Source organism: Hylobates moloch, unplaced genomic scaffold (assembly GCF_009828535.3).
Source record: "Hylobates moloch isolate HMO894 unplaced genomic scaffold, HMol_V3 SCAFFOLD_8, whole genome shotgun sequence".
Classification (NCBI taxonomy): domain Eukaryota; kingdom Metazoa; phylum Chordata; class Mammalia; order Primates; family Hylobatidae; genus Hylobates; species Hylobates moloch.
Window position 1 is genome coordinate 54,763,810 of NW_026652283.1, and position 24,586 is coordinate 54,788,395.

General features: G+C 43.3%; 1 protein-coding gene across 3 annotated transcripts in view; it reads right to left on the reverse strand.

Annotated features, from left to right (window-relative positions):
- Nucleotides 1–22,957, reverse strand: part of FAM20B (FAM20B glycosaminoglycan xylosylkinase) — a 253,546-nt gene extending 230,589 nt beyond the window's left edge. The window contains exons 1-3 of one of the 3 annotated variants that reach the window (XR_009214685.1): nt 22,756–22,845; nt 6,729–7,238; nt 595–681 (exon numbers count right to left, since the gene is read on the reverse strand). Coding sequence is in view for 2 of the 3 variants with exons in the window: in XM_032160888.2 (XP_032016779.1) it covers nt 595–681; nt 6,729–7,105 (464 nt within the window). In the remaining variant the exon portion in view is untranslated. Of the gene's footprint in view, nt 1–594; nt 682–6,728; nt 7,239–13,760; nt 13,782–22,755 lie in introns of those variants that run through there. The other 2 variants (XM_032160888.2, XM_058443422.1) reach the window with 2 other exon arrangements.
- Between the last annotated feature and the right edge of the window lie 1,629 nt (nt 22,958–24,586).

The following is a 24,586-nucleotide window of genomic DNA, read 5'->3' on the forward strand; positions in this document are numbered from 1 at the left end:
AGACGGGGTTTCACCATGTTGCCCAGGCTGGTCTCGAACTCCTGAGCTCACACAATCTGCCCACCTTGGACTCCCAAAGTGCTGGGATTACAGGCATGAGCCACTACGCCTGGCCCTTTCCTTTTGTAATTATTCTGGTTTTTGAAGCTGTGCATAGTTTGTATAAAGAACAATAAAACTCTTAATATATTTCATGCTATGTGTTTCCAGCACATGGGGATAAGTCAGCATTACTTACTTAAAACAAATACATAACAAAACAACAGGATGGCTAGGCCCAATTAATGACCAGTTCAATTCAGAGATTTAAGTTCAAAGTTTATTTACCAAGAATATCTTCGCTGATGATAATAACAGAGCAGGCCAGAAATGAAATGACCTAAAGAAGCATGGAATTAAAATACTTTGGTATTCCTGGTGCCAACCAAATTATAAGACTCATACAAGTTTAATGGAACTAGTCAATTAGCTATCTAAAAGCGGTAACAAGTTATTTATTAGTGTTGCATCCTTTTGAAGGAGTCCACGAGTCTTCTCCAAGAAAGATTTTTGAAAGCAAACAAAATGAACATAACCTGCTGTGATCATACGCACCTGTCCAAGTGAAAGGCTGCTACCTCTGCATTGTGTCTATCATAACCAGCATATGGTTCCCCTTCCACCACATAATCTCGGCTATACCTGCAAAGTGAATGGGAAGCACAGATGTACACATGGATTACACCAGTAACAGGTGACAGCACAAGTGGTAGAATACACCCATTAACAAGCCTGATTCTGCTATAGTCACCTTCTCTGTCAACCCTGACAACAACTGTGGATTAGCATGAATTGCCGGTAGATGGAGTGAAGATGAGGTAGAGAAGGAAACTAGAATTCTCTATCTACGTTAGCGATCATTCTAAGAATAAAACATGGAAGATGTCATTTTTGCCCCACTAAAGGGCTTTTGATGTAGTTTAAGTACAGATAAAAGGTAGTTTTCTGGAAGGCAAGGACTGTCTTTGTATTGCCAGCACAGTGTTAAGCACATAGTTGGTGCTTAATAAATGTCTACTAAAATGTTTATTAGACTGACCTGAAGAAATGAAGAAAAATGTGTAATTAAAACTTTTGCTGGCCAGGCATGGTGGCTCACACCTGTAATCCCAGCACCTTGGCAGGCCAAGGCGGGTGGATCACCTGAGGTCGGTAGTTCGAGAACAGCCTGGCCAACATGGCGAAACCCATCTCTACTAAAAAATACCAAAATTACCCAGGTGTGGTGGTGAATGCCTGTAATCCCAGCTGCTCAGGAGGCTGAGTCAGGAGAATCGCTTGAACCTAGGAGGCGGAGGTTGCAGTGAGCCGAGACTGTGCCACTGCACTCCAGCCTGGGCAACAGAGTGAGGCTCTGTCTCAAAAAACAAAAAACTTTTGCTTATGAGAATGGCTGTGGCAAAGCTTATAAGAGAAATTAAAATTTGGGGAAAATAGTCTGATATAACTCTCTTTATTAATAGGAAGGTAACGGTCCTTTTGAAAAAAGTTGTTTGAATAACCATTCTTGTTCTTTTTTTTTAAGTTTATGATGACGTACTACAAGGAGTCCCGGACTGGCAGTGGGAGGTTGGTGTGGCTGTCATTACTTGACTGGGTAAGCTTGAGCAAAACCTTTCTCTCCTCTGGCTCTCAGATTCCTTATTTACAATATTAGGGGCTGGACTAGGAGGTAATTTCTAAGGTCTCTTTCATCTTAAACTGCATTCTGATGATTTTCTATCATATGCATGACATAAGCAAAGGATAATGAAGACTGGCATATTTCTTTCTACTAACCATTTTAAAAGATAGAATTTAAATCTGTTAATTGGGGAGAAAAAAGTACTTAATTCACCTATGTTCTCTCTATTGGTCTCCTGCATTTCCTGAATCTAAAGGAGACCTTTTGGGCTTTACAATGGACCTATGAAATATAAATAAATTGACAGTGATGTGGAGAAGAGAGGTTCCACCAAGGATAGTTGGCTCTCTCATGCTAAAACAGCAATAGGGAAGTGGAAAACAGTACTATAAAAGGCAGTGAACTTCAACTTAAATGACCTTAGAATATAAAGTGAAATCATCTCCACAAAATATATCTTCAAGGCAAAATGATGAAGCATTTGTTAGAAGACAGCCACGTATCACCATCTGGTTGGGCACAGTTTCTTCTTAGCATGGTCAATATACTTAAATGTATTTTTTTGTTTGTTTGTTCCTAGTGCAAAGGATTACTTAGGAATAATTTTTAAAAAGGTTTATATTAGCTACCTCTAAATTAAAAGTCAAATTTGAAATACCACTGCAGCAGAAAGCTGACACTATTCAGGTACTGTTCTACTACAGATGTAGGCTATCCTTGAATACTTTATTTTTAGTACTCCAGGGCAGCCACAGGAAGGTATGTGGTGAAGTGTAGTACGGTCCTTTCAGTGAAACATTAGAGACCTTTCCAGTCCATCTAAAGGCTGCGCACAGTAAAATGCAAAAGCTTAGAGGAATACAGGAACTTTGGGAGTGGGCAGGAGAGGAAAAGACGGAGGGAAGAGAAAAGGGATAAGAACCAAAGAACTACACTGAAGTCAGGCCTGAATCCTTAGCTCATGTTTTGGTTATGTGAAATATGGAAAATCAGAATTCTGGATCTTATTTTTCTCACCTGTAAAATGGACAGTTGGACTAGCTGATCTCCAAGGTCCCTTTTAGTACTTCCTAAGATTACTCATTCACTTCTACCCGCTCCTAGGCCCCTGCCTTCTTGTTCTTTTTCCAACATAACTGCTGTTTTTGCCTGTGAAAATCAATTACTTCTAGAATGGAAATAGCTACATTTAAAAAAAAAAAACACCTTTACTTATAATGTAAGGCAAAATGTGTAAATAAAAGTGTCACTCTATTCCTATATATATCATCTACCTATACTGTACACACCTTGTATCTCTGAGAGTAGGACATGGATAACCAGGCTCCAGAAATGTTAAAACCACAAGTGGCTATTAGAGAAAGGACTTAGATTCTTCTCTTACCAGAGAGTGATCCATCTTAAGTCACTGACAGAGCAGCAAAATTCATACAGTAAATGCCAATAAATCATTCCTATCCTTCTGCTGAAGGACATCAGAGTTTGACCAAGGACATTAATTTGCACTTACACCAGGACTAAATAGCCTCTGAAGCCCTGGGGGTCAGAACAGCATTTTGCTGGGTGTTTAGGGACTGGAGTCAATTTCTGCAAGCACTTAAACTTACACCCACTTTCCCCAGCCTGTGATATTTCCTGATATAAAGCAGCACAGGTCAGTATGTGCAATGACTAAGAGAGTTAATACCTATGGCAGGGGCCAAAAAAAGCCTTGCTGAGTTGGAGAAGAGAGTGCCCTGGAGCTGGGAGTGGACACAGGCTGTTTAGGAGATGATGGGGGAGCAGGGGGCCAGAGTTTGACAGAAACAAAGAGCAAAGGGAGGATAAGGCTGAGTATAGAGAGGAGGACCAGACAGGGGCTTGACCTTAGGCTGTGGAGGCTGGGTTTTGTCTGGTGGGCAATGGGAAGTCCCTGGATGTTTTAAAGCTAGGCAACATAGTGATAATATGAGTCTTCTGGGGAAGAACGGAAGTGGTTTCCAGGATGGTCTGGAGGAGGGAGGTAATGAGAAGGCTGCAGTGGTAGTAAGAGATATAAGATGAAGCAAGAAGTGACTGAGGTTATGCATTATCTGTTACTACCTCCCCTACTTATCAGTCTGGCCTCTCCTCCCTCCACTTGTATGTTGTCTGAACATTTCAGGCCTATCCTGCAAAGCACCTGGTATAACACTGCACGCTCTTGGGAATATCTGTCTTCTAACACACTTCCTGCTGTCCCATCTCCCCTTCAATTCTCCAGTGTACTAGTGGTGGGTGTGACGAGGATCTCCTCTTTTTTTTTTTTTTTGAGACGGAGTTTCGTTCTTGTTGCCCAGGCTACAGTGCAATGGCGCGATGTCGGCTCACTACAACCTCCGCTTCCGGGTTCAAGCGATCCTCCTGCCTCAGCCTTCCGAGTAGCTGGGATTACAGGCACGTGCCTGGCTAATTTTTTGTATTTTTAGTAGGAACGGAGTTTCAGCATGTTAGCCAGGCTGGTCTCGAACTCCTGACCTCAGGTGATCCGCCCACCTCGGCCTCCCAAAGTGCTGGGATTACAAGCGTGAGCCACCGCACCCAGCCAGATCTCCTCCTATTTAAACACAAAATGCTCACAACTCATCTCTTTATTTATTTTATTTTATGTTTTTGAGATGGAGTTTTGCTCTTGTTGCCCAGGCTGCAATGCAATGGCGCAATCTCAGCTCACTGCAACCTTCGCCTCCCAGGTTCAAGTGATTCTCCTGCCTCAGACTCCTGAGTAGCTAGGATTACGGGCACACACCAAAACGCCCGGCTAATTTTTTGTATTTTTAGTAGAGATGGGGTTTCGCCATGTTGGCCAGGCTGGTCTCGAACTCCTGACATCAAGTGATCCGCCCACCTCGGCCTCCCAAAGTGTTGGGATTACAGGCGTGAGCCACTGTGCCCGGCCATCTCTTTATATACAAATTTTATTTTTGTCTTTAGTTTGCCTTTTTCCGTCACTCTGTTTATGCTGCTAATCTCTCAGGCCAAGAAGTCAAAGACCAAACTTCAAAGCTAAATGCGATTTTTGATGATGCGTGCTCCATGTCATCACTTATGGGAAGCAAACAAACTTACAGAATTCCATGTGTGTGGCAGAATACAAGCTGTTTACAACTCTAACAAATCTGGGTTCAAACTTCCGTACCACTGATTAATGTGAGGTGACCTTGTCAAGTTAGTTACACTCTCTAAACCTCAGTTTCTTATTCAGGAAATAAGAACTGAAATTGTCCAAAAAGGTTAAACCTTCCTATAAGGGTTTAAAGGATTAAAAGATACAAAAGTACTTAGTGTAATCCCTGGCAAATAGTGTGCGTTAAACAGAAATTAGATCCCAGGCCCACATAACCACTTTTTTTTTTTTTTTTTTTTTTTTTGAGACAGAGTCTCACTTTGTCACCCAGGCTGGAGGGCAGTGGCATGAGCATGGCTTGCTGCGGCCTCAAATTCTTGCACTCAAGCAATCTTCCCACCCTCCCACCTCAGCCTTTCAAGTAGCTGAGACTACAGGTGCATACCACCACGCTCAGCTAATTTTTTATTTTTTTATAGAGACAGAGTCTCATTACGTCACCCAGGCTCAAGTGATCCACCCACCTCGGCCTCCCAAAGTGCTGGGATTACAGGCATGAGCCATCACTCCCAGCCCCAATCAAATTTTTATTCTCTGAAAGTCTACCAAATGTTTTAGCTTTCCTAATTTCCACGTCACTGACACATATTTCCCAGTTCTAGACCAACAGTGATCCCTTCCATTTCTGGGCTCCCTATACATTCATGTTCTGACTGCCTTTTATTTACTAATAGTTGGGTAAGAAAGGGAGTTGAATTTTGTACATCTTTTCCCTATATTTCTTCTCCCACTCCAGAAAGAAATCTAAAGTCATGTTGTAATTTTTTCAAAAGCTCTACTGAAGAATGAAAAAAATGTTTAGTATTACAAACTTTGAGAATGTTCATTGGTAACTAACTCCTGGCAAAAGAATACAAATCACCATCATGATGTTAACCTTATTCAGATTCATATACTCAGAAAACATTTTTAGAAAATTAACTATACCCTCCAAGCTGTCTTGTGTAGAGAAATAAATAAACAAATAAATAAATAAATAAATAAATAAATAAATAAAATAATTAACTATATCACAGAATTGTCACACAAATTATCTCTGTAGATCCCTAGGAAGTCCAAAGGGATCACAAACAACATACATATTTAGTTACTAAGGTAACTAAAATGGCCCAATTCTTTACTTAAAACAGGTGAAAGAAACAATGAGAGATCTATTAGAATAGCTATGATCTGAAACAGTGACACCAAACCCTGGTGAGGATGTGGAGCAACAGGAACTCTCATGCATTGCTGGTAGAAACACAAAATGGTACAGCTACTTTGGAAGATAGTTTAGCAGTTTTTTACAAAATGAAACATACTCTTACCATGTGGTCCAGCAATTATGCTTCTGGTATCTATCCAAATGAGTTGAAAATTTATGTCCACACAAAAACCTGCACATGGATGTTTATAGCAGCTTTATTCACAATTGCCCCAAACTTGGAAGCAACCAAGATGTCCTTCAGTAAGTGAATTAAGCTGTGGTACATCTAGACAATGGAATATTATTCAGTGATAAAAACAAATGAACTATCATGCCACAAAAAAATATGTATAAACCTTAAATGCACTTTACCAAGTGAAAGAAGCCAATCTGAAAGGGCTTACATTCTGTGATTGCAACTATATTACATTCAGGAAAAGGCAAAACTATGGAGACAGTAAACAGACCAGTGGGTTACCAGGTGTTCTGGGGCAGACAGGGAAAAATGAGTAGGTAGAACACAGGGGATTTTTAGGGCAGGAAAACTATTCTGTATGATACTATAAAGGTAGATTCATGTTAAGTGCTAGAAAAGACTTTAGAGATCTAGTCTACCCCTCTTATTTTACTGAAGAGAATTCCAAGAGAAGAAGATGATAAAATAAATCTTATATAAATCCCAAGTTAAATGAATCAACCAACAAGCACATGCAGCTTCCAAGATGAAAACTTACCGCTTAGGTTTGAAAACAACTTTCTGTCCTCCTTCAAGTATCAGTAAGGCTTTCAGCTGTGTCCCTTTATAACCCACATCAGCTTTAATGATTTTCTTGGTGGCCATGGCATGCATGATTGCCCCCAGCTCTGGTGTCTCTTCAGGGTACACTTCCCGGGGAACCACCCACTGGGCTGCAATCTCCCAGGGAGACTGCAAGGTATGGTCCAGCTTGGGTGCCAGCTCCACCTGCAAGCCAGTCATCATTCGGTGAAAGGCCCTCTGGTCCTCCCGGTTGGCAGCTGATGTATCTAAGTTGTCAATCAGGAAAACTTTGGTGAAGATAAAAATGACAAGGAGAATTGCTAACAGCACGACTCGCTGCTTTAGCTTCATGTTGACCTCTTTTCCTTCTCCCCTGACCCACTCTTGCTCATGTATTAAGGAGAGCTGGTGGTGATGGTTAGCAAGGAGATTCCATGATTATACACATTGGTCCATTTCTTCACTGATGCACCTTCCACAGTTCCTGCAAGCCCAAGTACAAAGCAAAATTTGATAAAAAATTCTGTCCTTCCACCCCTGAATCTTTTGCAAGCCTCTAATATATGACTCACCCTTTTAGGCTTTCTAATCTTGAGCTCAAGAAGGTTCAATAATTTAAAATTAACTAATCTGGAGAAGGACCTAATGATGGCAGCAGCGACACAAGTGGAGCAGCAGCTGCGAAGACGCCAGCTGCAGTGGGAGAGGCATGGCCAAGGCTGCACACTCCATGGAGCTGGAAGGAGCTGGGAACAGGTGGGAGCCCTGCCCTCTTCCAAGTTGGTGGAGCAGGAGCCCCGTGCTCCTGGGTGCAGCTGCAGCCACCCAGCCACAGCTACACCCACAGGCTCCAAAATGCTACTCCTGCTGCCTGGTCTCTCCCCACTCCCAGCACCCACTCTGGGGTGGAGCAAAATTGTGGCCAAGCCCAGGTGATGTTGTGACCTGTATACATGTGGTTGGGGCAGTGCTGATACACCAGGACCCTGCTGTCTCAGCCCACTCTGGACTTTGGGCACCAATGAGCATGGGAGGGAGGCCAAGGGAGGACTGAGGACGGCTCAGTGTAGGCCTGCAGGCATCCCTTGGTACAAACAGCCTGGGCACTGTGGATGACATGAATGGTGGCAGGAGGCAGACTCCTGAGTGGAAAGGGATGGGTCCCTGGTGAAGCCCCACCTTCAAGCTAGGGATGGCCTGAAGCATGGGGGCTGGGCTGTCAGTTCTGGTTAAGAGTCCGCAAACCACAGTGAGAACTTATGGTGCTTTTTCCGGGGCCACCCATGGGCCAGTCAACACACACTTCCTTTCTTCTGAGCTCATAGAAACCCTGGACTCAGCCAGACTCAAACAGATGTCTGGACAACCTGTGTGCAAAAGGGATCTACCCACTGTGGGTCTCTTCTCCACTGAGAACTAGACACTCATCAGAATGACATGGCTGCAGAAAGAGCTACATACTTTGGGTCTCCAGAGAGCTGTTCTATTGCTCAATGAAGCACCTCTCCACTTTGCTCACCCCCCCAGTTGTCTGCATACCTCATTATTTCTGGGCGTGGGACAAGAACTCAGGACCCACCAAATGGCAGGACTGAAAGAGCTGTAATGTAAACAGGGCTGAAACACACCCCCTGCTCACCATGTGGTAGGCAATCAGAAAGAGAGAAGAGCTGGGGCCCTTTGGGGAGCTCAGACCTAGGGTCTCCCCGAGCCAGGGCTGTGACACCCTCTTTGGGGTTCTGAGGTTCCTGGTGTCTCCAAGTTTCTGGATGCCACCATGTTCCCCTTGTCCAGACATGGGCACCCGCAGCAGAAGCTGCGTGTGATGCTCTGGTCCAGCTGCAGCCTCATACAGAACTGGCAGCTGTGCTTATGCCTGGAGCTGCCTATCCCACCACAGCAGCCAGCGTGCCTGGCTGTGTGCAGTGGCCAGACCCCGTGCTAGCTTGTCCACACACCCCTTGCTGCTCTGCACCTGGCTTGCCCTTGGCAGGTGTAAGATCCAGGCCAGTAGTACGAGCTGAGCACAGCCTGCAAGGCTGAGTGGGTAGAACGAGCCCAGTGGGCGCAAGCACTACTCAGGCAGAAGGCACCACGGCCACGGCCACAGAGGTTTCTCACTGGCAAAGTGACACCCCAAGGATCCCGTGACACTAATAAGCAAGAACCACATACACTGAAAATTTTAAAGCAAATATTTCTATTTTAATTGGAATGCAAGCCATCTAGGAGCTATGAGGTTGGCTACACATGCCTAATAACCAAAACAATGAGAAAAAACACAACAAAAACAAAAGAGCAAGCTATACATAATTGTTTAACTTTCATTTTTTTAACTTTCAAAATCCATAAAGGACTTTTGCATATCCCAAACCACCAGTATTTGGTAACTTTCCAACTCTCATTCTGGTAAGACAACAATTCCTAAAAATGCCACAGGGTGCAGAGGAGAGCCGTCTCTGAGTCCAAGTATTCAGCGATCCTGGACGTGTCATATCTGCTGCTCATGTATTTAAATACAACCCCAGACACGTATTTCTACTTAGTCCTTCACCAATTATTTTTCAAAATTACAATACCTGCAAACCATGGATAATCAAAACTCCGTACAGTAAGTAAAGGGAAAAAAATATTCCCATACCATCTAGCTATTAGCAGAATATAACCAGAAAACTAATAAAGCCTGGTACTATGGCAACACTGCTACGTCTGGAATGGTCAGGCATATAACAATAATATTCATGTCACAGACATCAAGAAGTGCTCCTTCTAGCATGGGGCTGACCACACTCTGGGCAATTCTTAAGTTAAAAGATTCCAAATAAAAGATTTTTGCAAGGGTGTCAAGAACATACAATTCCGTCTCATTTGCATCCTGAGAGGTTGCTTTCTACTCCATAAGGCCATTTAAAAACATGCACAGACTTGCTCTGCTCTATGCCTACAGACAGCACAGCACTGAGGTAAGACAAAGATGACAAGAAGATAACAGGATGTTGCTTCACTCTCCAATTCATTTAACAACTCAAACCATTAATCCAAAAAATAAAACCAATACAAAAAAATAAAGCAAATGATTCAGGCTGAGACACTCCCACTTAAACGTGATACTGCTCCCTTAATAACAGCTGGAAACATAATCAAAAGCAGCCTATCAGAGCAACAATGTATTCTGAGGGCAACACCTTGCAGTGGGCCAGCTGAATGAAGTTTATTCTCAGTGATTAACCACTCCTTTTCTGTTCATTTCATGAAGGAAGCAGAAAGTGAGAGTTAATTTCAAATTCTAATTATCCCCCGCCACCTGTTTTGTTTCATCATCATCTCCCAGGGTACACAACACTATTAGCTGAAACAAAGGCAATTCAAGTGCATCTAAAATGTAATTGTGATGGTATCAAGTTTGGTGTGGAACTCAAAAAAACATAGCAGTGCTAGCAGAGAAGATTTCAGAGATTTTTGCTAGTTCTAATGCAACCTAAACCACACAGCTTTTTCAAGTGCTTGTTCAACAGTACACTTCTCGGGCTGCAGAGATAAAAGGCAATATGGAAATCTAGTTGTATTGACAATCGCTTCCTCAGCATCTCCAGATGCCACTAGCTACAAATGCAATACAATTCTGGCACAAAGGCATCAGCTTAATAGGCTTTTACTTTCTACAGAACATCCTTCAGGACTAAAGTCTGGTTAATCCATAAACTTTTTTTTTTTTTTTTTTTTGAGATGGAGTTTCACTTTTGTTGCTCAGGCTGGAATGCCATGGCGCAGTTTCGGCTTACCACAACCTCTGCCTCCCGGGTTCAAGCGATTCTCCTGCCTCAGCCTCCCAAGTAGCTGGGATTACAGGCATGCGCCACCACGCCCACCTAATTTTGTATTTTTAGTAGAGACAGGGTTTCTCCATGTTGGTCAGGCTGGTCTTGAACTCCTGACCTCAGGTGATCTGCCAGCCTCGGCCTCCCAAAGTGCTGGGATTACAGGCATGAGCCACTGTCCCGGCCAACCCATAAACTTTTAATGGTATTGCTCATTCATTTAGAAAGAAGAAAATCCTCCCCCTCGTGCTATATAAATATATCATATCCAAACATTTTGCACAAAGGTTAGAGCTGTGGTTGTTTTGTTTTTATCATCAATGCAATAAAAAGTTCTAACAGTTCCAAAATTCAGATAAGAAAAAAGGTCCAATTCCACAATCCAAGTTTGTGTCCTTTTAAGTTTTGAAACTTATTTCAAAACTTCTCCTTTTGAAGAGGCCTCAGACGAACACATTCATCAATTCAGGGCCATAAACAATTCACTCACTCAGCAAGGTTAGAAATTTACATTAAGGGAACTGGCTGGGGGCAGTGCCTCACGCCTGTAACCCCAACACTTTGGGAGGCCGAGGCGGGCAGATCACCTGAGGTCAGGAGTTCAAGACCAGCCTGGACGACACGGCGAAACCCCATCTCTAGCTGGGCATGGTGGTGGGCACCTGTAATCCCAGCTACTCAGGAGGCTGAGGCAGGAGACAATAGCTTGAACCTGGGAGGGAGAGGTTGCAGCGAGCTGAGATCGTGCCATTGCACTCCAGCCTGAGCGACAGAGTGAAGCTCCCTCTCACAAAAAAAAAAAGAGAGAGAGAGAGAGACAGACAGACATACAGAAAGCAAGAAAGCAAGCAAGCAAGCAAGAAAGAAATAAATTTATATTAAGGGAACTGAAGGGTTCTATTATTTCACTATTTCCTTCTGCAGATTCTAAGTGAGGGCAGGTTAAAAAAAAAAAGAGACTAAACAAGTTTTCATGTTTGTGATTATAGTCACCACATCCTGGTAGAATAAGAGTGCAATTTGTCATTGTTCTTTACAGCCGTCTTTCATTTCCACAGCCACCAACTTCAGTGCTCATCACCTTCCTTTGGACCACAGAAAGAACTGATGCCTGAGCCTCCAGGTTCTCCAATCCAGCCTAGATAATGCAGCCAAAATCATTTTTCAAATCACTCAGCCACCTTTGATTCTAGATTCCTTGGCAAGGCATTAAAGCTGTATCCTAAATAGCTTCCAAGCTAGACATTACTCCCATTGTTCCTCTTCTCAGCTTTAGCCACAATGGATCAACTGAACATGCCATGGTCCTCCTCTTGATGTGCAGGTGCCCTTTGCTTCTGTCATTCCTTACACTGTAGTCCCTCAAAATTCCTCTTTCTCTTGCCCTTTCTTCCAATCTCCTCCCGGTAAAGTCTGAGCCTCCTTCCAAGGCCATCTCTAAGGCAATTTTTGGTCCCTCCTCACACTCTTAAAGTAACTTCTCCCTCCTTTCGGCCAGGACTTAACTACATTCAGCCTTGTATAATACTTTATTGTATATGGTTCTTAATTCTCCTTTCAGAATCTTGGCTCCTTAGAATGATCCCCTTCACTCCTTTATATGTGAGAGAGGAGAAAGTACCCGAGACAGGGTTTCCATGCCATATACTCTTCCTTTTTTATTTGGGACAAGGAGCATACACTATATTCTGCAAACTGGACTTTTCCAAAGATTCCCCATTTCAGACACTAAGGAAATAAAAGCAAATTCACTGGGTATATTCAAACTATTCACGTAAACCTCACTAACATTCCCAGAAGAATGTGCCTGCTCTATTTCACACCCTCAGCTCCTCCGATAAATGCTTCAAACAGTGCAACAATGTCCAGTTATATTAAGGTAATTTATTTTAATGTTTCTGTTATGCAGAACAGAAACTACCTCAAAGAACAAATAAACTCAAGGTAATAAATTTAAAAGTGTTAAATGTAAAAAAGGCAGTACAAATGGCATGTCTGTAAATACTTTTCACATGAAAAGCTGGCATAAACTCCCAGCCTGGAGTTCTGGAAAATAGACCTTTACAAGGAATTTTCCTACTGAACCCTGGTTTCAACCTGAGCTCCATCAGCTATATGGGGCTTGCTACGGAGGCTAATTTACTTATTTACTTTTTTTATTTTGAGACAGAGTCTCGCTCTGTCACCCACGCTGGAGTGCAGTGGTGCTATCTCAGCTCACTGCAACCTCCACCTCCTGGGTTCAAGCGATTGTCCTGCCTCAGCCTCCCAAGTAGCTGGGATTACAGGTGTCTGCCACCACACCCGGCTAATTTTTGTATTTTTAGTAGAGACAGGGTTTCGCCATGTTGGGCAGGCTGGTCTCGAACTCCTGACCTCAAGTGATCCACCCACCTCAGCCCCACAAAGTGCTGGGATTACGGGTGTGAGCCACCACACCCAGCTGGCTAATTCACTTTCATTCTACACACACACACACACAAACACACTCATCCTACTCATTTGATAAATATTGTATAAAGGCAAACTTAAGACTATGAAGTTGTTTTGAGAGAAGAGATACAGATTCCACAGAAAAAAAGTGAGGTCTTAATGTAAAGTCTTCTTTCAAGAATCTCCTCTCCGGTCCATGCCTCCAAGATGACAAAGAAAAGAAGGAACAAAATCATGTCAAAAAGGGCCACAGCCACATGCAGCCATTCACTGCATGAACTGTGCCTGATGCATGCCCAAGGCCAAGGCCATTAAGAAATTCATCATTCGAAATATAGTGGAGGCCACAGCAGTCAGGGACATTTCTGAAGCAGCGTCTTTGATGCCTATGTGCTTCCCAAGCTGTTTGTGAAGCTACATTACTGTGTGAATTGTGCAATTCACAGCAAAGTAGTCAGGAATCAATCTCATGAAGCCCACAAGGACCGAACATCCCTACCCCGATTTAGACCTGTGGATGTTGCCCCACAACCCCCACCAAAGCCCGTGTAAGGAGCTGAGTCCTTAAAGACTGAAGACAGACCATTCTCTGGAGAAAAATAAAATGGAAATTGTACTTAAAAAAAAATCCGGCTGATGGTGGAGGAACATTTACACAAAAGCACGTTGGTGTGGGGGTCTATAGATCATGTGATAAATCTCAATGTATGTGGCTGCCGAGGAACATGAGAACACCTGGCCTTAACGCTTACTACCTTACTAGAGAGTCCTACAAGCCACCAATGAGATTCCAAGCCTTATTAGAAGTGTCCCCTTGAATCACCCTCTGATTAAGTGACAAGCTCACAATACTACCTCTGAGGTCATAGAGAAGAAATAAATACCAACCTCTGCTCATAGCAACTAAAAGTGAAAGTTATGGTAAAAGTAAACATAAGTTTCACTTTTTGTGTTTCTAATTTAATGGTCAAATCAGGTTCTTATGACTTAAGTAGAATGTAACATGCTTTGTAAATGTAAAGCACCACAAAGGAAATGCTTAGTAAGAATGCTTCATGCAGAGGACTAACAAAAAAGGAGATCTGAGGCAAAAGGGTAGGATTTCTTAACTGGTATAGAATTATATTTATGCATACAATCTCTTTGTCCTTGATCCTGAGTAGGAACTACAAGGATCCTTTTACAAAATTCTTTGGTAATTATTGGTTTCAGTAAAACTGAAGGTTTGGTGAGTACAGGAGGTAAGACTTGAATTTGAGTTTTTTGTTGACTGTCTGCAAAGACAGACACTAGCAATTTCTCCTATCAAGAGGTGGAGTCAGGGCCAAATACGCTGGTTTACACCTGTAATCCTAACATTTTGGGAGGCTGAGGCAGAAGGACTGCCTGAGCCCAGGAATTCGAGACCGGCCTGGGTAACATAGTGAAACCCTGTCTCTATTATTAAAAAAAAAAAAAAAAAAAGAGAGAGAGAGAAAGAGGTGCAGTCTGTTTTTCCTCCTCGTGAATCTGGGCTGGCTTTGTAACTTGCTTAGACAATAGAATGTTGTGGAAATGACTGTGTGCCAGTTCTGGGCCCTGGCCTTAAGAGACCTGGCAGCTTCCACTTTCACGGGATCTAGCTACCATGTAAAGAAGCTCAAGCTAAGACTACCAAATGACAAGTGATCTATATGGAGACAGGTCCAGCCAACCCTTGGCTATCCTGGTCACCCCAGCTGAAGTGCCAGACATGAAGATGACACCTTCAAGGACATTCCAGTCCCAGTTGTGGTCTGGCAGAATGTAGTCACTATTGTGACCCCAGCCTATACCATTTGGGCAGGAACACGTGAGACCAGATGACCTATATAATTATAAGAAATAACAGGCTAGGCACAGTGGCTCACACCTGTAATCCCAGCACTTTGGGAGGCGAGATGGGCGGATCACCCGAGGTAGGGAGTTTGAGACCAGCCTGGCCAACATGGTGAAACCCCATCTCTATTAAAATACAAAAAATTAGCCGGGCATGGTGGCACATGCCTATAGTCCCAGCTACTTGAGAGGCTGAGGCAGGAGAATCGCTTGAACCCAGGAGGCGGAGGTTGCAGTGAGCCGACATCGCGCCACTGCACTCCAGCCTGGTGACAGAGCAAGACTCTGTCTCAAAAAAAAAAAAAAAAAAAAAAAAAAAAAAAAAAAAAAAGAAAAAGAAAAAGAAAGAAATAACAAATCATTGTCTTAAGCCACTATTATTTTGAGGTAGTTTGTAAAACCCAACATTCTCACATCTGTTCTGCTCCTATCAACTCCTTTTGGGGATACTAAAAATACCAGGGGAGAAGACATAGGGAAATAAATTATGTGACTAAAAACAATTATCTCAGGGAGGGGGTAATCACTAAACTAACCATTAAGTGCAAATAAAAATTGGTTTGATAAATTGTTAGGTCATATTTGTAAATTATTATTAATGGCTTCTAGGAGCAATATACTCATTATAAAAGTTATATGTAATTTATATTTTTCTGTCTTCATTGTATATATTTAGAAAGACACATAATTAACAAAGTCTCTTAAAGGTACCACAAGAAGAAATAGATTCTCAACTGGATCATTTACTAAAATCCACTTGCATACTTCAGAACCCTACTTAGACTTATGCAGAGCAATCAAGGCTAACCTCACACATTCACACACTAACACGTCAGGCTTATAAAGCCTAACTTTTGTATTTCAGCCAAAACATAAATAGCAAAAATCACATCTTTTAGTGCAAAAAAAGTCAGACACACACACGCTTTTACCATGGGCTGTCTGGTATACTGCCCTTTTGATTTTTAACTAGCAGTGACAGTAGGGCACTGTGCATATTATTATTAGCTGTTATGAGTTTACACCCCCTGTTCCCTAGAAATAAATGTAGTCTCTCCTGATGGTTAGTGGCAGTGATAAGTAAAATTAAGAACATTCAGAAATCTTTTAGTATTGTGTGACAGTCAAGATGTCCAGAAAGTCAAAACCTCCAATATTAAATAGCATTATGTGTTTATTATCTCAGTAAATGCTGAGTACCCTGGGAAAACCAGCCTACTCCTGCTTTGCTGCCTGCCACAACAGCATGCTATTCTTCCTTTCATCTTCACATGAGGGTCTTCAACTAAAAATAAAAACTAATACCAAGTAATAGCATTAATCAGTATCTACAGATATTTTTTCTTCTTTTCTCTGCTAATTCTCCACTTAAGAAATAGCTTCTTAATTCACCTTCTTATTTTAAATATAAGCTTTCTGTAGCAGAGGGGTTAAAAGCATGTCCTCTGGATTCAGAATGCCTGGGCCTGGATGCTTCCTTTACCACCTAATGTGGGTCTTGGGAAAGAGATTTAACTTCTGACCTCTCTGGGTCTCAGTTTCTGCATATAAAAAAATGAAACAAGAATACTATTACCGAACTCACAGCGTTGTTAAAAATGAATGAGCCAGCTACTCGGGAGGCTGAGGCTGCAGTGAGCCAAGATCATGCCACTGCACACTCCAGCCTGGGCGACAGAGCAAGATCTTGTCTCAAAAAAAAAAAAAAAGAAAAGAATGAGACCTCTACATGTATTGTGCTAAGATTAGTGCCTGGATGACCCACAGTAATCACTTGTTAATCATTATCACCATATCAAAAACCCAGATGACCTTCTGAGAGGAGAAAAATGACAAAGAAAACCCTCATTGGAATCAATATACCATAATGTTGTCTTCTCAGTTATATAGTGAGGGGCCAAATCCACACACTGCATTACTAAGAGTTTAATAGTAATTAGTAGTCTTGTATTTCTGAACCAAATCCTTGCCTACATTTGAGAAGTAGATAAGACTATGCAAATAGATTTTCAGAGTGAGTGTCAAGCAAATCAGAAGACTGGGAGGCTGTCACTAATTTGGCCAACCTGTTTCTCTTCTCTACAAAGTTCAATTCTACCACATTGGATGTAACTGAAACAGATGGGAAACATGAACTTACCCCACTTCACAAAAAAAGGCTAAAATAGAATGCCTTTCACAACTGTTTTCAGTTTGGAAAATTAGTTCTGTGTTTTAAAGATGACAGCTTTTCACGTGCTAAAGCCTTTAAGCCTTAAGAGTAACTTTAAGAGTACAGGTGTAGAAAATCTAATTCTTACATAATCCAAATTGGTCCAAGCGCCAGGTTTTCCTTACTGTTTTCACTTCCATTTAAACATTTATTTACATCTGTAAACTCAGGATCACTTATGTGAAATTCTCTAACAAGTTCCCTCTGAAGGAAGGCAACTAAAACCATCACCAGACATTAATGAAGCATTAAGGTAGTCTTTCTTGCTGGATGTGAAAGTAAAAATGAAATAGGCAATAACTGAATAATTTCAATAAGTGAACTGAAAAAAAATCAATCCCTGCAACCTGTCCCATTTAAACCTTGATTTAGGGCAACCCTCTTCCTTGAAAAATGAAAAGAAAAAAAACTTTAGCTCATACTGCTAGCGAGTTCTGTTCTAAAAAACCAACACACGCAGTAATCTTGACACTATGTGGAAATGAGTAACAATTTGCATTTTCCTTTAAATAAACCAGGTATAATGAAACTTCCCAAGTTCCAGATATTTCACAGCTCAATTGTCAGTACAGAATCACCATTTAAGGCTAGATTATAGAAGGTAATTCCTGTATAGTGTTGAAATACGGAATTACAAATAATATAACATTTTCCTTCAGCCTTTCATATGCTTTCCATCTTTAGTGTTCAATTCACTACAGTTCTTGGAAAACCACATAAACTTTATACAACAATAGACCTCGCATTTTTAGCCTTATGTTCTATGGTATGTCAAGCTGACAGCCCACACAGGAGATCACTTTCAGAAACAGTAGAACCTCAAACAGATCTGTGCTGAAATTATGGCTAGGTGGCTCCAGGCATGATCCCTCTGTTACAATATGAACACACACACACACACACACAAACACACACACTTTTTTTTTTTTTTGGCACATCTGTCTCTTCTAATATATTGTGTTTTTTGAGGATGGGACAGATTTTACTCACGCTTTGTACTTCCAAGTAACTTAGCACTGTGCAGAGCCTGTAAGAGGCATCTGATAAGTGTTTGTGGAATAAAAGGAGAGAAGGGAAAAGGAGAAAGACCTTTAGGGTTTTAAGAATTTCTTCTAAACTGGCAACTCTCTGGTTTAAAGACTGCCTCTTTCAGAGACATGGGGAAAAAAGTCCCACAATGAATTCAAGTATACAGTATATAAAAGATGCAGAAATATCGAATATGTATACCGATTATATACACTCAATTTAAAGTTGCCACCTTCTGTATATCCTGCTTCCACCTTTCAAGGCCACCGCTATTGCCAACCTGGTTCCTAGTATCTGCTGGGATTAAGAGTAAAGACAATTTGGAAATGCTAAAAGGAAGAAAGGAGGTTGTCTAACACACTACCCAAGGATGCTACAAGACAGGGCTGAAATTAGATCTTCAAGTATTATTGGCAGTGCTTTCTGAAACAAGAACCCACATGAGTAAGTACTTCCATATTATTATTATTTTTTTTTTTTACAGAAAACTACAGGAACATAAATGCACCTATACAGAGCACAAGTTCACTACCTACACCAACGATAAGAAACAAACAAACAAAAAGGTCTCTGGGCAACAAAAATAGTGGTTACAAAGTTCATACCCTAAAACTTGGAGAAGAGCAGGTAGAACATAACTAAGCCTATTTAGCTGTTTTACATTCAATGTCAGGAAGCTCCTACTCCACAGATAAGAAGCTACAAATTTAAAAGAGGGCAGCAGGGATACTAACAGTAGCAAAAGAGCAGCTTTCCACCACTGAAAGAAGACACAGACTGACTACTGAATCCGACTCAAGTAGATTCAATAATTCAAAAAGCAGAGGGGACAGCAACCTACATTTTTCGATCATCTCAGAGCCTCATTCAACTACTGCCAGTATGCTAGTAATAATAACCAAAGCATATAATATATTGTAAAAATTTTTCCACAAAAGGTATAGCTAAAATAAAATTTTCACATATAATACCTTACTTTCCAACATTAGGTAAATGAGGCATTGCTATGTATATAAAGCAGAAAGTTAACATTTGAGAGCATGGAATGATAGACTTCACTGCCTCCCTCTGTACTTGGTTCTGTCCTCTTTATACATTCATAATTTCATATTCCTTGACCTGCCTTTATAACGTGCCCAAGTTAGCACCCTCTTCTCTAAAGGGGTTATCTTGCCAGAAAGCACAGACCTTAAACACACACCAAAGCTCAAGGTCTCTTCTGCATCAGCTTACATTCTTCTTATCTCAAACTGGGATGACAGATGCACCCCCTAGATTCTTTACATCCCGAGCTAGGCAATTCTTCTTTTGTTTTTGGTAAGAAAGACCAAATCCGAAGTGAGATCTTTGCATTATGTTCTCTTCTAGGCAGCTCGAGCAGTCATGCTGACATTATAAGTTAGTCAGAAGCTGGTTTCAATAGCAAAGTAAGCTTCTGTTCTGCAGCCCAGGCCTGCGTTAAAGAATTCATTAGTACTTGGGGTTACAGAGACAGCTGAAGGAAAACAGGAAGATATACGTAGGTGTAGAAGAAGGAACTGCTGGAGAAGTACTCTAAGAAGGGATAACTCCCCTCTTCCACCGTCAAAATAAGGGACAAGGGCAGTCAGGTCAGTGCTATTGACATGGCCGTTACCAAGAGCTCTAAGTTATTCTATTAATGCAAAAATCCAACTAGCCCAATTAGCCTAGCCAGAACAGACTGCAGGAGCAAGGTTGTGAAGCTGCACCTGACTGGAACCTGCACAGGCTACTCCCAGGCTCCAGGTGGTTTAGAACACCATATAATCACAGAAGCAAATAACACACCTCTACAGCATATTTTGAACAGTAATCTGAAACATATTTTCTAGGCTTTTTTTTTCTTTTGACAAAAAGAGGAACTAAACAATTTAGTATATACATTAGAATATTTCCCCTTCCCTCATACTGTTTTCCATTTATTCATTCAATTGACAAATATTTATTGTGCACCTTCTACATACAGGCACTGTCAGGTGCAGAGAGAAAAATACACAGATACACAGATTACTGTAACAATTACAACAAACTGTAGGGCCTCATTGTAACTGTGCTCCCCATCCCAATCCACAAAACCACCTGGCACTTAAGTCACAGAAGGACTAAGATTCAGATTCAGAAGACAGTCTCCTTTTGTTGTTGTTGTTTGTTTGTTTTTTGAGACGGAGTCTGTCAGCAGGCTGGAGTGCAGTGGTGCAATCTCGGCTCACTGCTACCTCTGCCTCCTGGGTTCAAGCGATTCTCCTGCCTCAGCCTCCTGAGTAGCTGGGACTACAGGTGTGCGCCACCATGCACAGCTAATTTTTGTATTTTTAGTAGAGACGGGGCCATGTTGGCAGGATGGTCTCAATCTCTTGACCTCGTGATCTGCCTGCCTCAGCCTCCCAAAGTGCTGGGATTACAGGCGTAAGCCACCACGCCCGACCAACTGTCTTTTTATGTATTCTTACAGAATACAAAGAACGCCCTCCTGCTTCTGTTATGAGATTGTGGCAATCACCAAGAGACAACCTCTGTGGTTAGCTATTTTAAAAAGTTATCAATTCAACAGCTGAAGTATCTGGCTTTAGGGTTTTACACTAATGAAATGATTTTAGGGTTTTACACCAATGAAATGATAGACACACAAAGTGTGGGAAGCTGAAGTCTGCCCTGAAAGTGAAGGAACAGAAAGTTTCATTTAGGAATTTAAAATTCAGAAGAGATAAGAAGCAGCAACTTTAAGGCTGTGTGAAAGGGCTGGAATCTACAAATGGAAATCAAGAGAATGAACTAAAAGTCAAGGAATTATCAATTTAACATAAAATAATTCCGTGATATAAAAGATTATAAAAATAAAGATGATAGAAACAGTGATTTTTTTAATCTAATCTTAAGAACCAAAAAGAAAAGCAGGGTATGTGTTTTCTAATTTCCATTCATTCACCAAAACATAGCTATTGTCCTACCAGTTCTAGAGAAACGAATAGAGCATACCAACGTCACATTTTCACCAGCCAGAAAAGAAATGCTGTGAACTCCAAGATGTCTTGATCATCTTTTACCTGTATCCATATTTATCACCGCACTTTATCATGAGTGAGGCTGAGAGTCTGAATTATTATACTTGCGTGTGCCTTTGTATTCTCCTTTGATAAGTAATTTCAAATGGGAAAGGGACTCCTGCTGACTGATTCCATTGTACGGTTCTAGAGGCCAAAGTCCAACATCTTTGCAAACTTTAGAAAAGTTATTAATAGAAAACATCGATTTGAAATCTCTCTGAGATTGGCTATGAGTCTGGGCAAATAATTTAGCATCTTTACCATCTGTACCTCAGTTTCTCAAAGACAGTCGTGATAACGAATCGTATTTGAGGAAGTGCTCTAAGCTTAGCTCAAAGATCCTGCAAAAACTCAAAGAATGTTTGTAATACATAAGCACACTGAGATCTCTAACCAGATTTTTAGAAATCAACGCCAGTGAAATTTTTGCAAGAATTTACAACGCAAGAAAGATAGGTGTGGCTAATAAGTGGCAATCTTAACTTGTACCAGATTATAGATTTATAAAGTCCTACAATTTAAAGGCTAAAGGCTAAAAAAACCCCCACATTCCTACTTCCCTTCCAAGTGAGAAATCAAACCTCCAGAGGGAAGCTGGCTGGGTGGGGAAGATGCTGATATCTGGCACTAGACCCAAGTCGCAATACCAAGCAACTCTCATTTTCCCAAATTAGAAACTCCTTATCCATCCCAATGATGGTATGGTCTTTAAAAGGACTAATAATTCCATTAAGACTAACCAAGCCCTGTTACCCCTACTTTCCCTCCAATCCATCCTTCTACCCCTTCTCTTCTTATCCGGAGCCTGGCAGGTTAACAGAAGTCAGATTAGAATGAATCTCTTATCAGAACCCACAATCAAGGACGCAGCTCGACAACTATTCACATTCATCATTAAGGGAAACGTATCGGTCCGCTCTTAATCGCGGGGCCGTCACACCCGGAAATGAAATCTCAAGCGCAGCCCACTGAGGGCTAACATAGCATTCCTTAAGTTGTGCCCTTCTGCGAGCGCCCGGCGCACAACCCCAGGAGACCGCGGGCCCCGGGCAGGGTTGCCCCGCCTCCCGCCTCCGGTCTGCAGGTCACTCGCGCTTCCCGGCCACAAGGCGGGCCCAGCAAAGACCCCGCGAGGGCGCGCTCCCTGGGCTGCCGCAACGGGCGCTCCGGGGAACACAAGAGAGGCACCGGGGCCAATCGCCTCTGGGGACCGCGCAAGGGGACGAGAGACGGTCACTAGAAGGACCCCTAACAGCCTGAGGCGGCCCCAGGTGGGCCCGCGCCTCAGGTGGGCCAGGGAGGTGGCGGCCGAGGCCGCGTCCCTTCAGTCGCGACCGCACGCAGGGACACGCGGCCCGAGCGGGTCTCCCAGGAAGCCTCGGGCCCTCACCCGGGACCCGCCTGCGGCCACTCGGGGACGGCTCAGGGCACCGGTGCCTGGCCCCTCAGGGAGGCGCCCCGCCCCCAGGCGGCCCCAGCCCGGCGCGCGCCACGCACCGCGTCCCGCCCGCGTGCCGGTCCGCATTTTCCCGCCCGCCGCGCCGGGGGCGGGGGTCGCGCGCCCTCCCCCGCCCCCACGCCGCTCACCTGTCGGGCCCTAGGCTCGCTCCATGGCCGCCCGCACGGTGCGGTGCGGCGCGGCCCCGGCCGCCCCCGCCGCCTCCGGGGAGGGGCAGCCCCACGCCGCGCTCACCGCCCCCAGCCGCCGCCGCCGCTGCGGCTCCCGCCCACCCCCGGCCCGGCCATTCCCAGGCCACCTCTCCCCGCGCAGAGCGGCAGTCCCACACCCACCCCCCCGCCTCCGCGGCCCCCGGCTGTTGGTACAGTCCTAGCGTAACGCCTGCCCCGCGGCCAATCCCAGCGCTCGCTCGGCGCGGCCCCGCCCCCGCCCCAGTAGGCGGCCTCTACCGGACCCGCCCCGAACTGCCCCCCTTAACCTCTTCCGTACCGGGCCCGTCCGCTTAACTCTCTCGGCTCCGGCGCCGGTCTCTACTCCTCCCGGCCGCGCCGCCCTGCGTGCTTACATAAACTGGCCTCTGGCTTCTCACTTCCTTCGCTCTTTCTTTTTTCTTTTTCTGTATTTGTCCTCTATCTCCCACCCCGTCTTCGCTTTTTCTTTCCTGCTTTTCTTAGGTAGGTAGGCAGCCGGGCAGCAGGACTGGAGAGTTGCGGTCCCCTAGGTCAAGTTGTGTTTGTGAGAAGCATTTTCCCTCCTCCTGTTGCCTTTTTAATTTGCCCTGACTTCTGCTCGGAACTTCTGCCTATACAAATGTATCCCCCGCCTCTTTTGCCCAGAAAAAGGCTAGCCTTCCCACACTGAGTGCAAATGGCTCTTCATTCGGACCAGAGCAGAGCGTCCTGCTACATACTTTCAGGAGCATCTCCCAAAATTATGATTCATTTACTGTAATATTAGTTGTTTTACATCTGTCTTTTGCTAAGGACCGTAAGCCCCATGAGAGCAGGTCAGTCGCCCCTGGGTCGCCAATGCCCGACCGCAGTGCACCCAGTGGGCGCGGATAAGTCGTGTGAATGAAAGATTCTGCCTTCCCTTTGTTTGCTTTCCGCTGACTTTATACAGAGCCGCCACTGTGTCCATCCATTTATTCAGCATGTACTAAAGCGCAAACTTAGTGTGCCTGACCCTGAAATATAATGCAGGTTACTCCATGGAATAAGATGCGTGATGGGGAAGGACTGAGCTGACACTTTTTCTTTAGGCCATAGTTCATTTAATCAGTAAGGCGTACTGAACAGAATTCTTTCTTACTGGCTGTATGATATTGGATGTGCCAGTTAACTTTGCTGAGCATCAGTTTCCTTAACTGGAAAATGGGAGTTAATAACTTCACAGGGTTGTTGTGAGGATTAAGTTAGGAAATGTGTGGGGAAAGTACTCTAAGATTATTGTGTAGGATTAGGTGTTATTCATCTCTATATTTACTGAGCATTTACTATCAGGAGATCCTAGAGAAATAATTGGGCTTGACACTCGCTCCGGACAATGTAGTTAGGGAGGCAGCATTAATCACTGCAGGGGGCGTACAGTCAAATGCAGAAGGCATTGTGTGAGCTTTTTGCTGCGTGTAGTTGGAAAGGTTTGGAGGTTTGGAGGTCGTTTTCTGGCCGGGGAATACATAATTCTTGGGAAAATGAACTGGATGATAATGAGAATCTACCTTATTTCTCTGCACAGGAAGATCGGTCTGCCTGCAGTTAGCTAATCTCCCTGAACCTTGCTCACTACATCAGGAGACCATAAAGCAAAAGGGTAAATCAACAGTTCGTTTAAGACACTTTATCCAAAAGGTTTCTCCTTTCTTGCCTGTAACTCTGACAAGGACAGTGAGGGTGGACGCTCCAACTGTCACTGTTCAGGAAAAGGCCAGCTTATCCTACAGCCTCAGCTTCCTGGGCG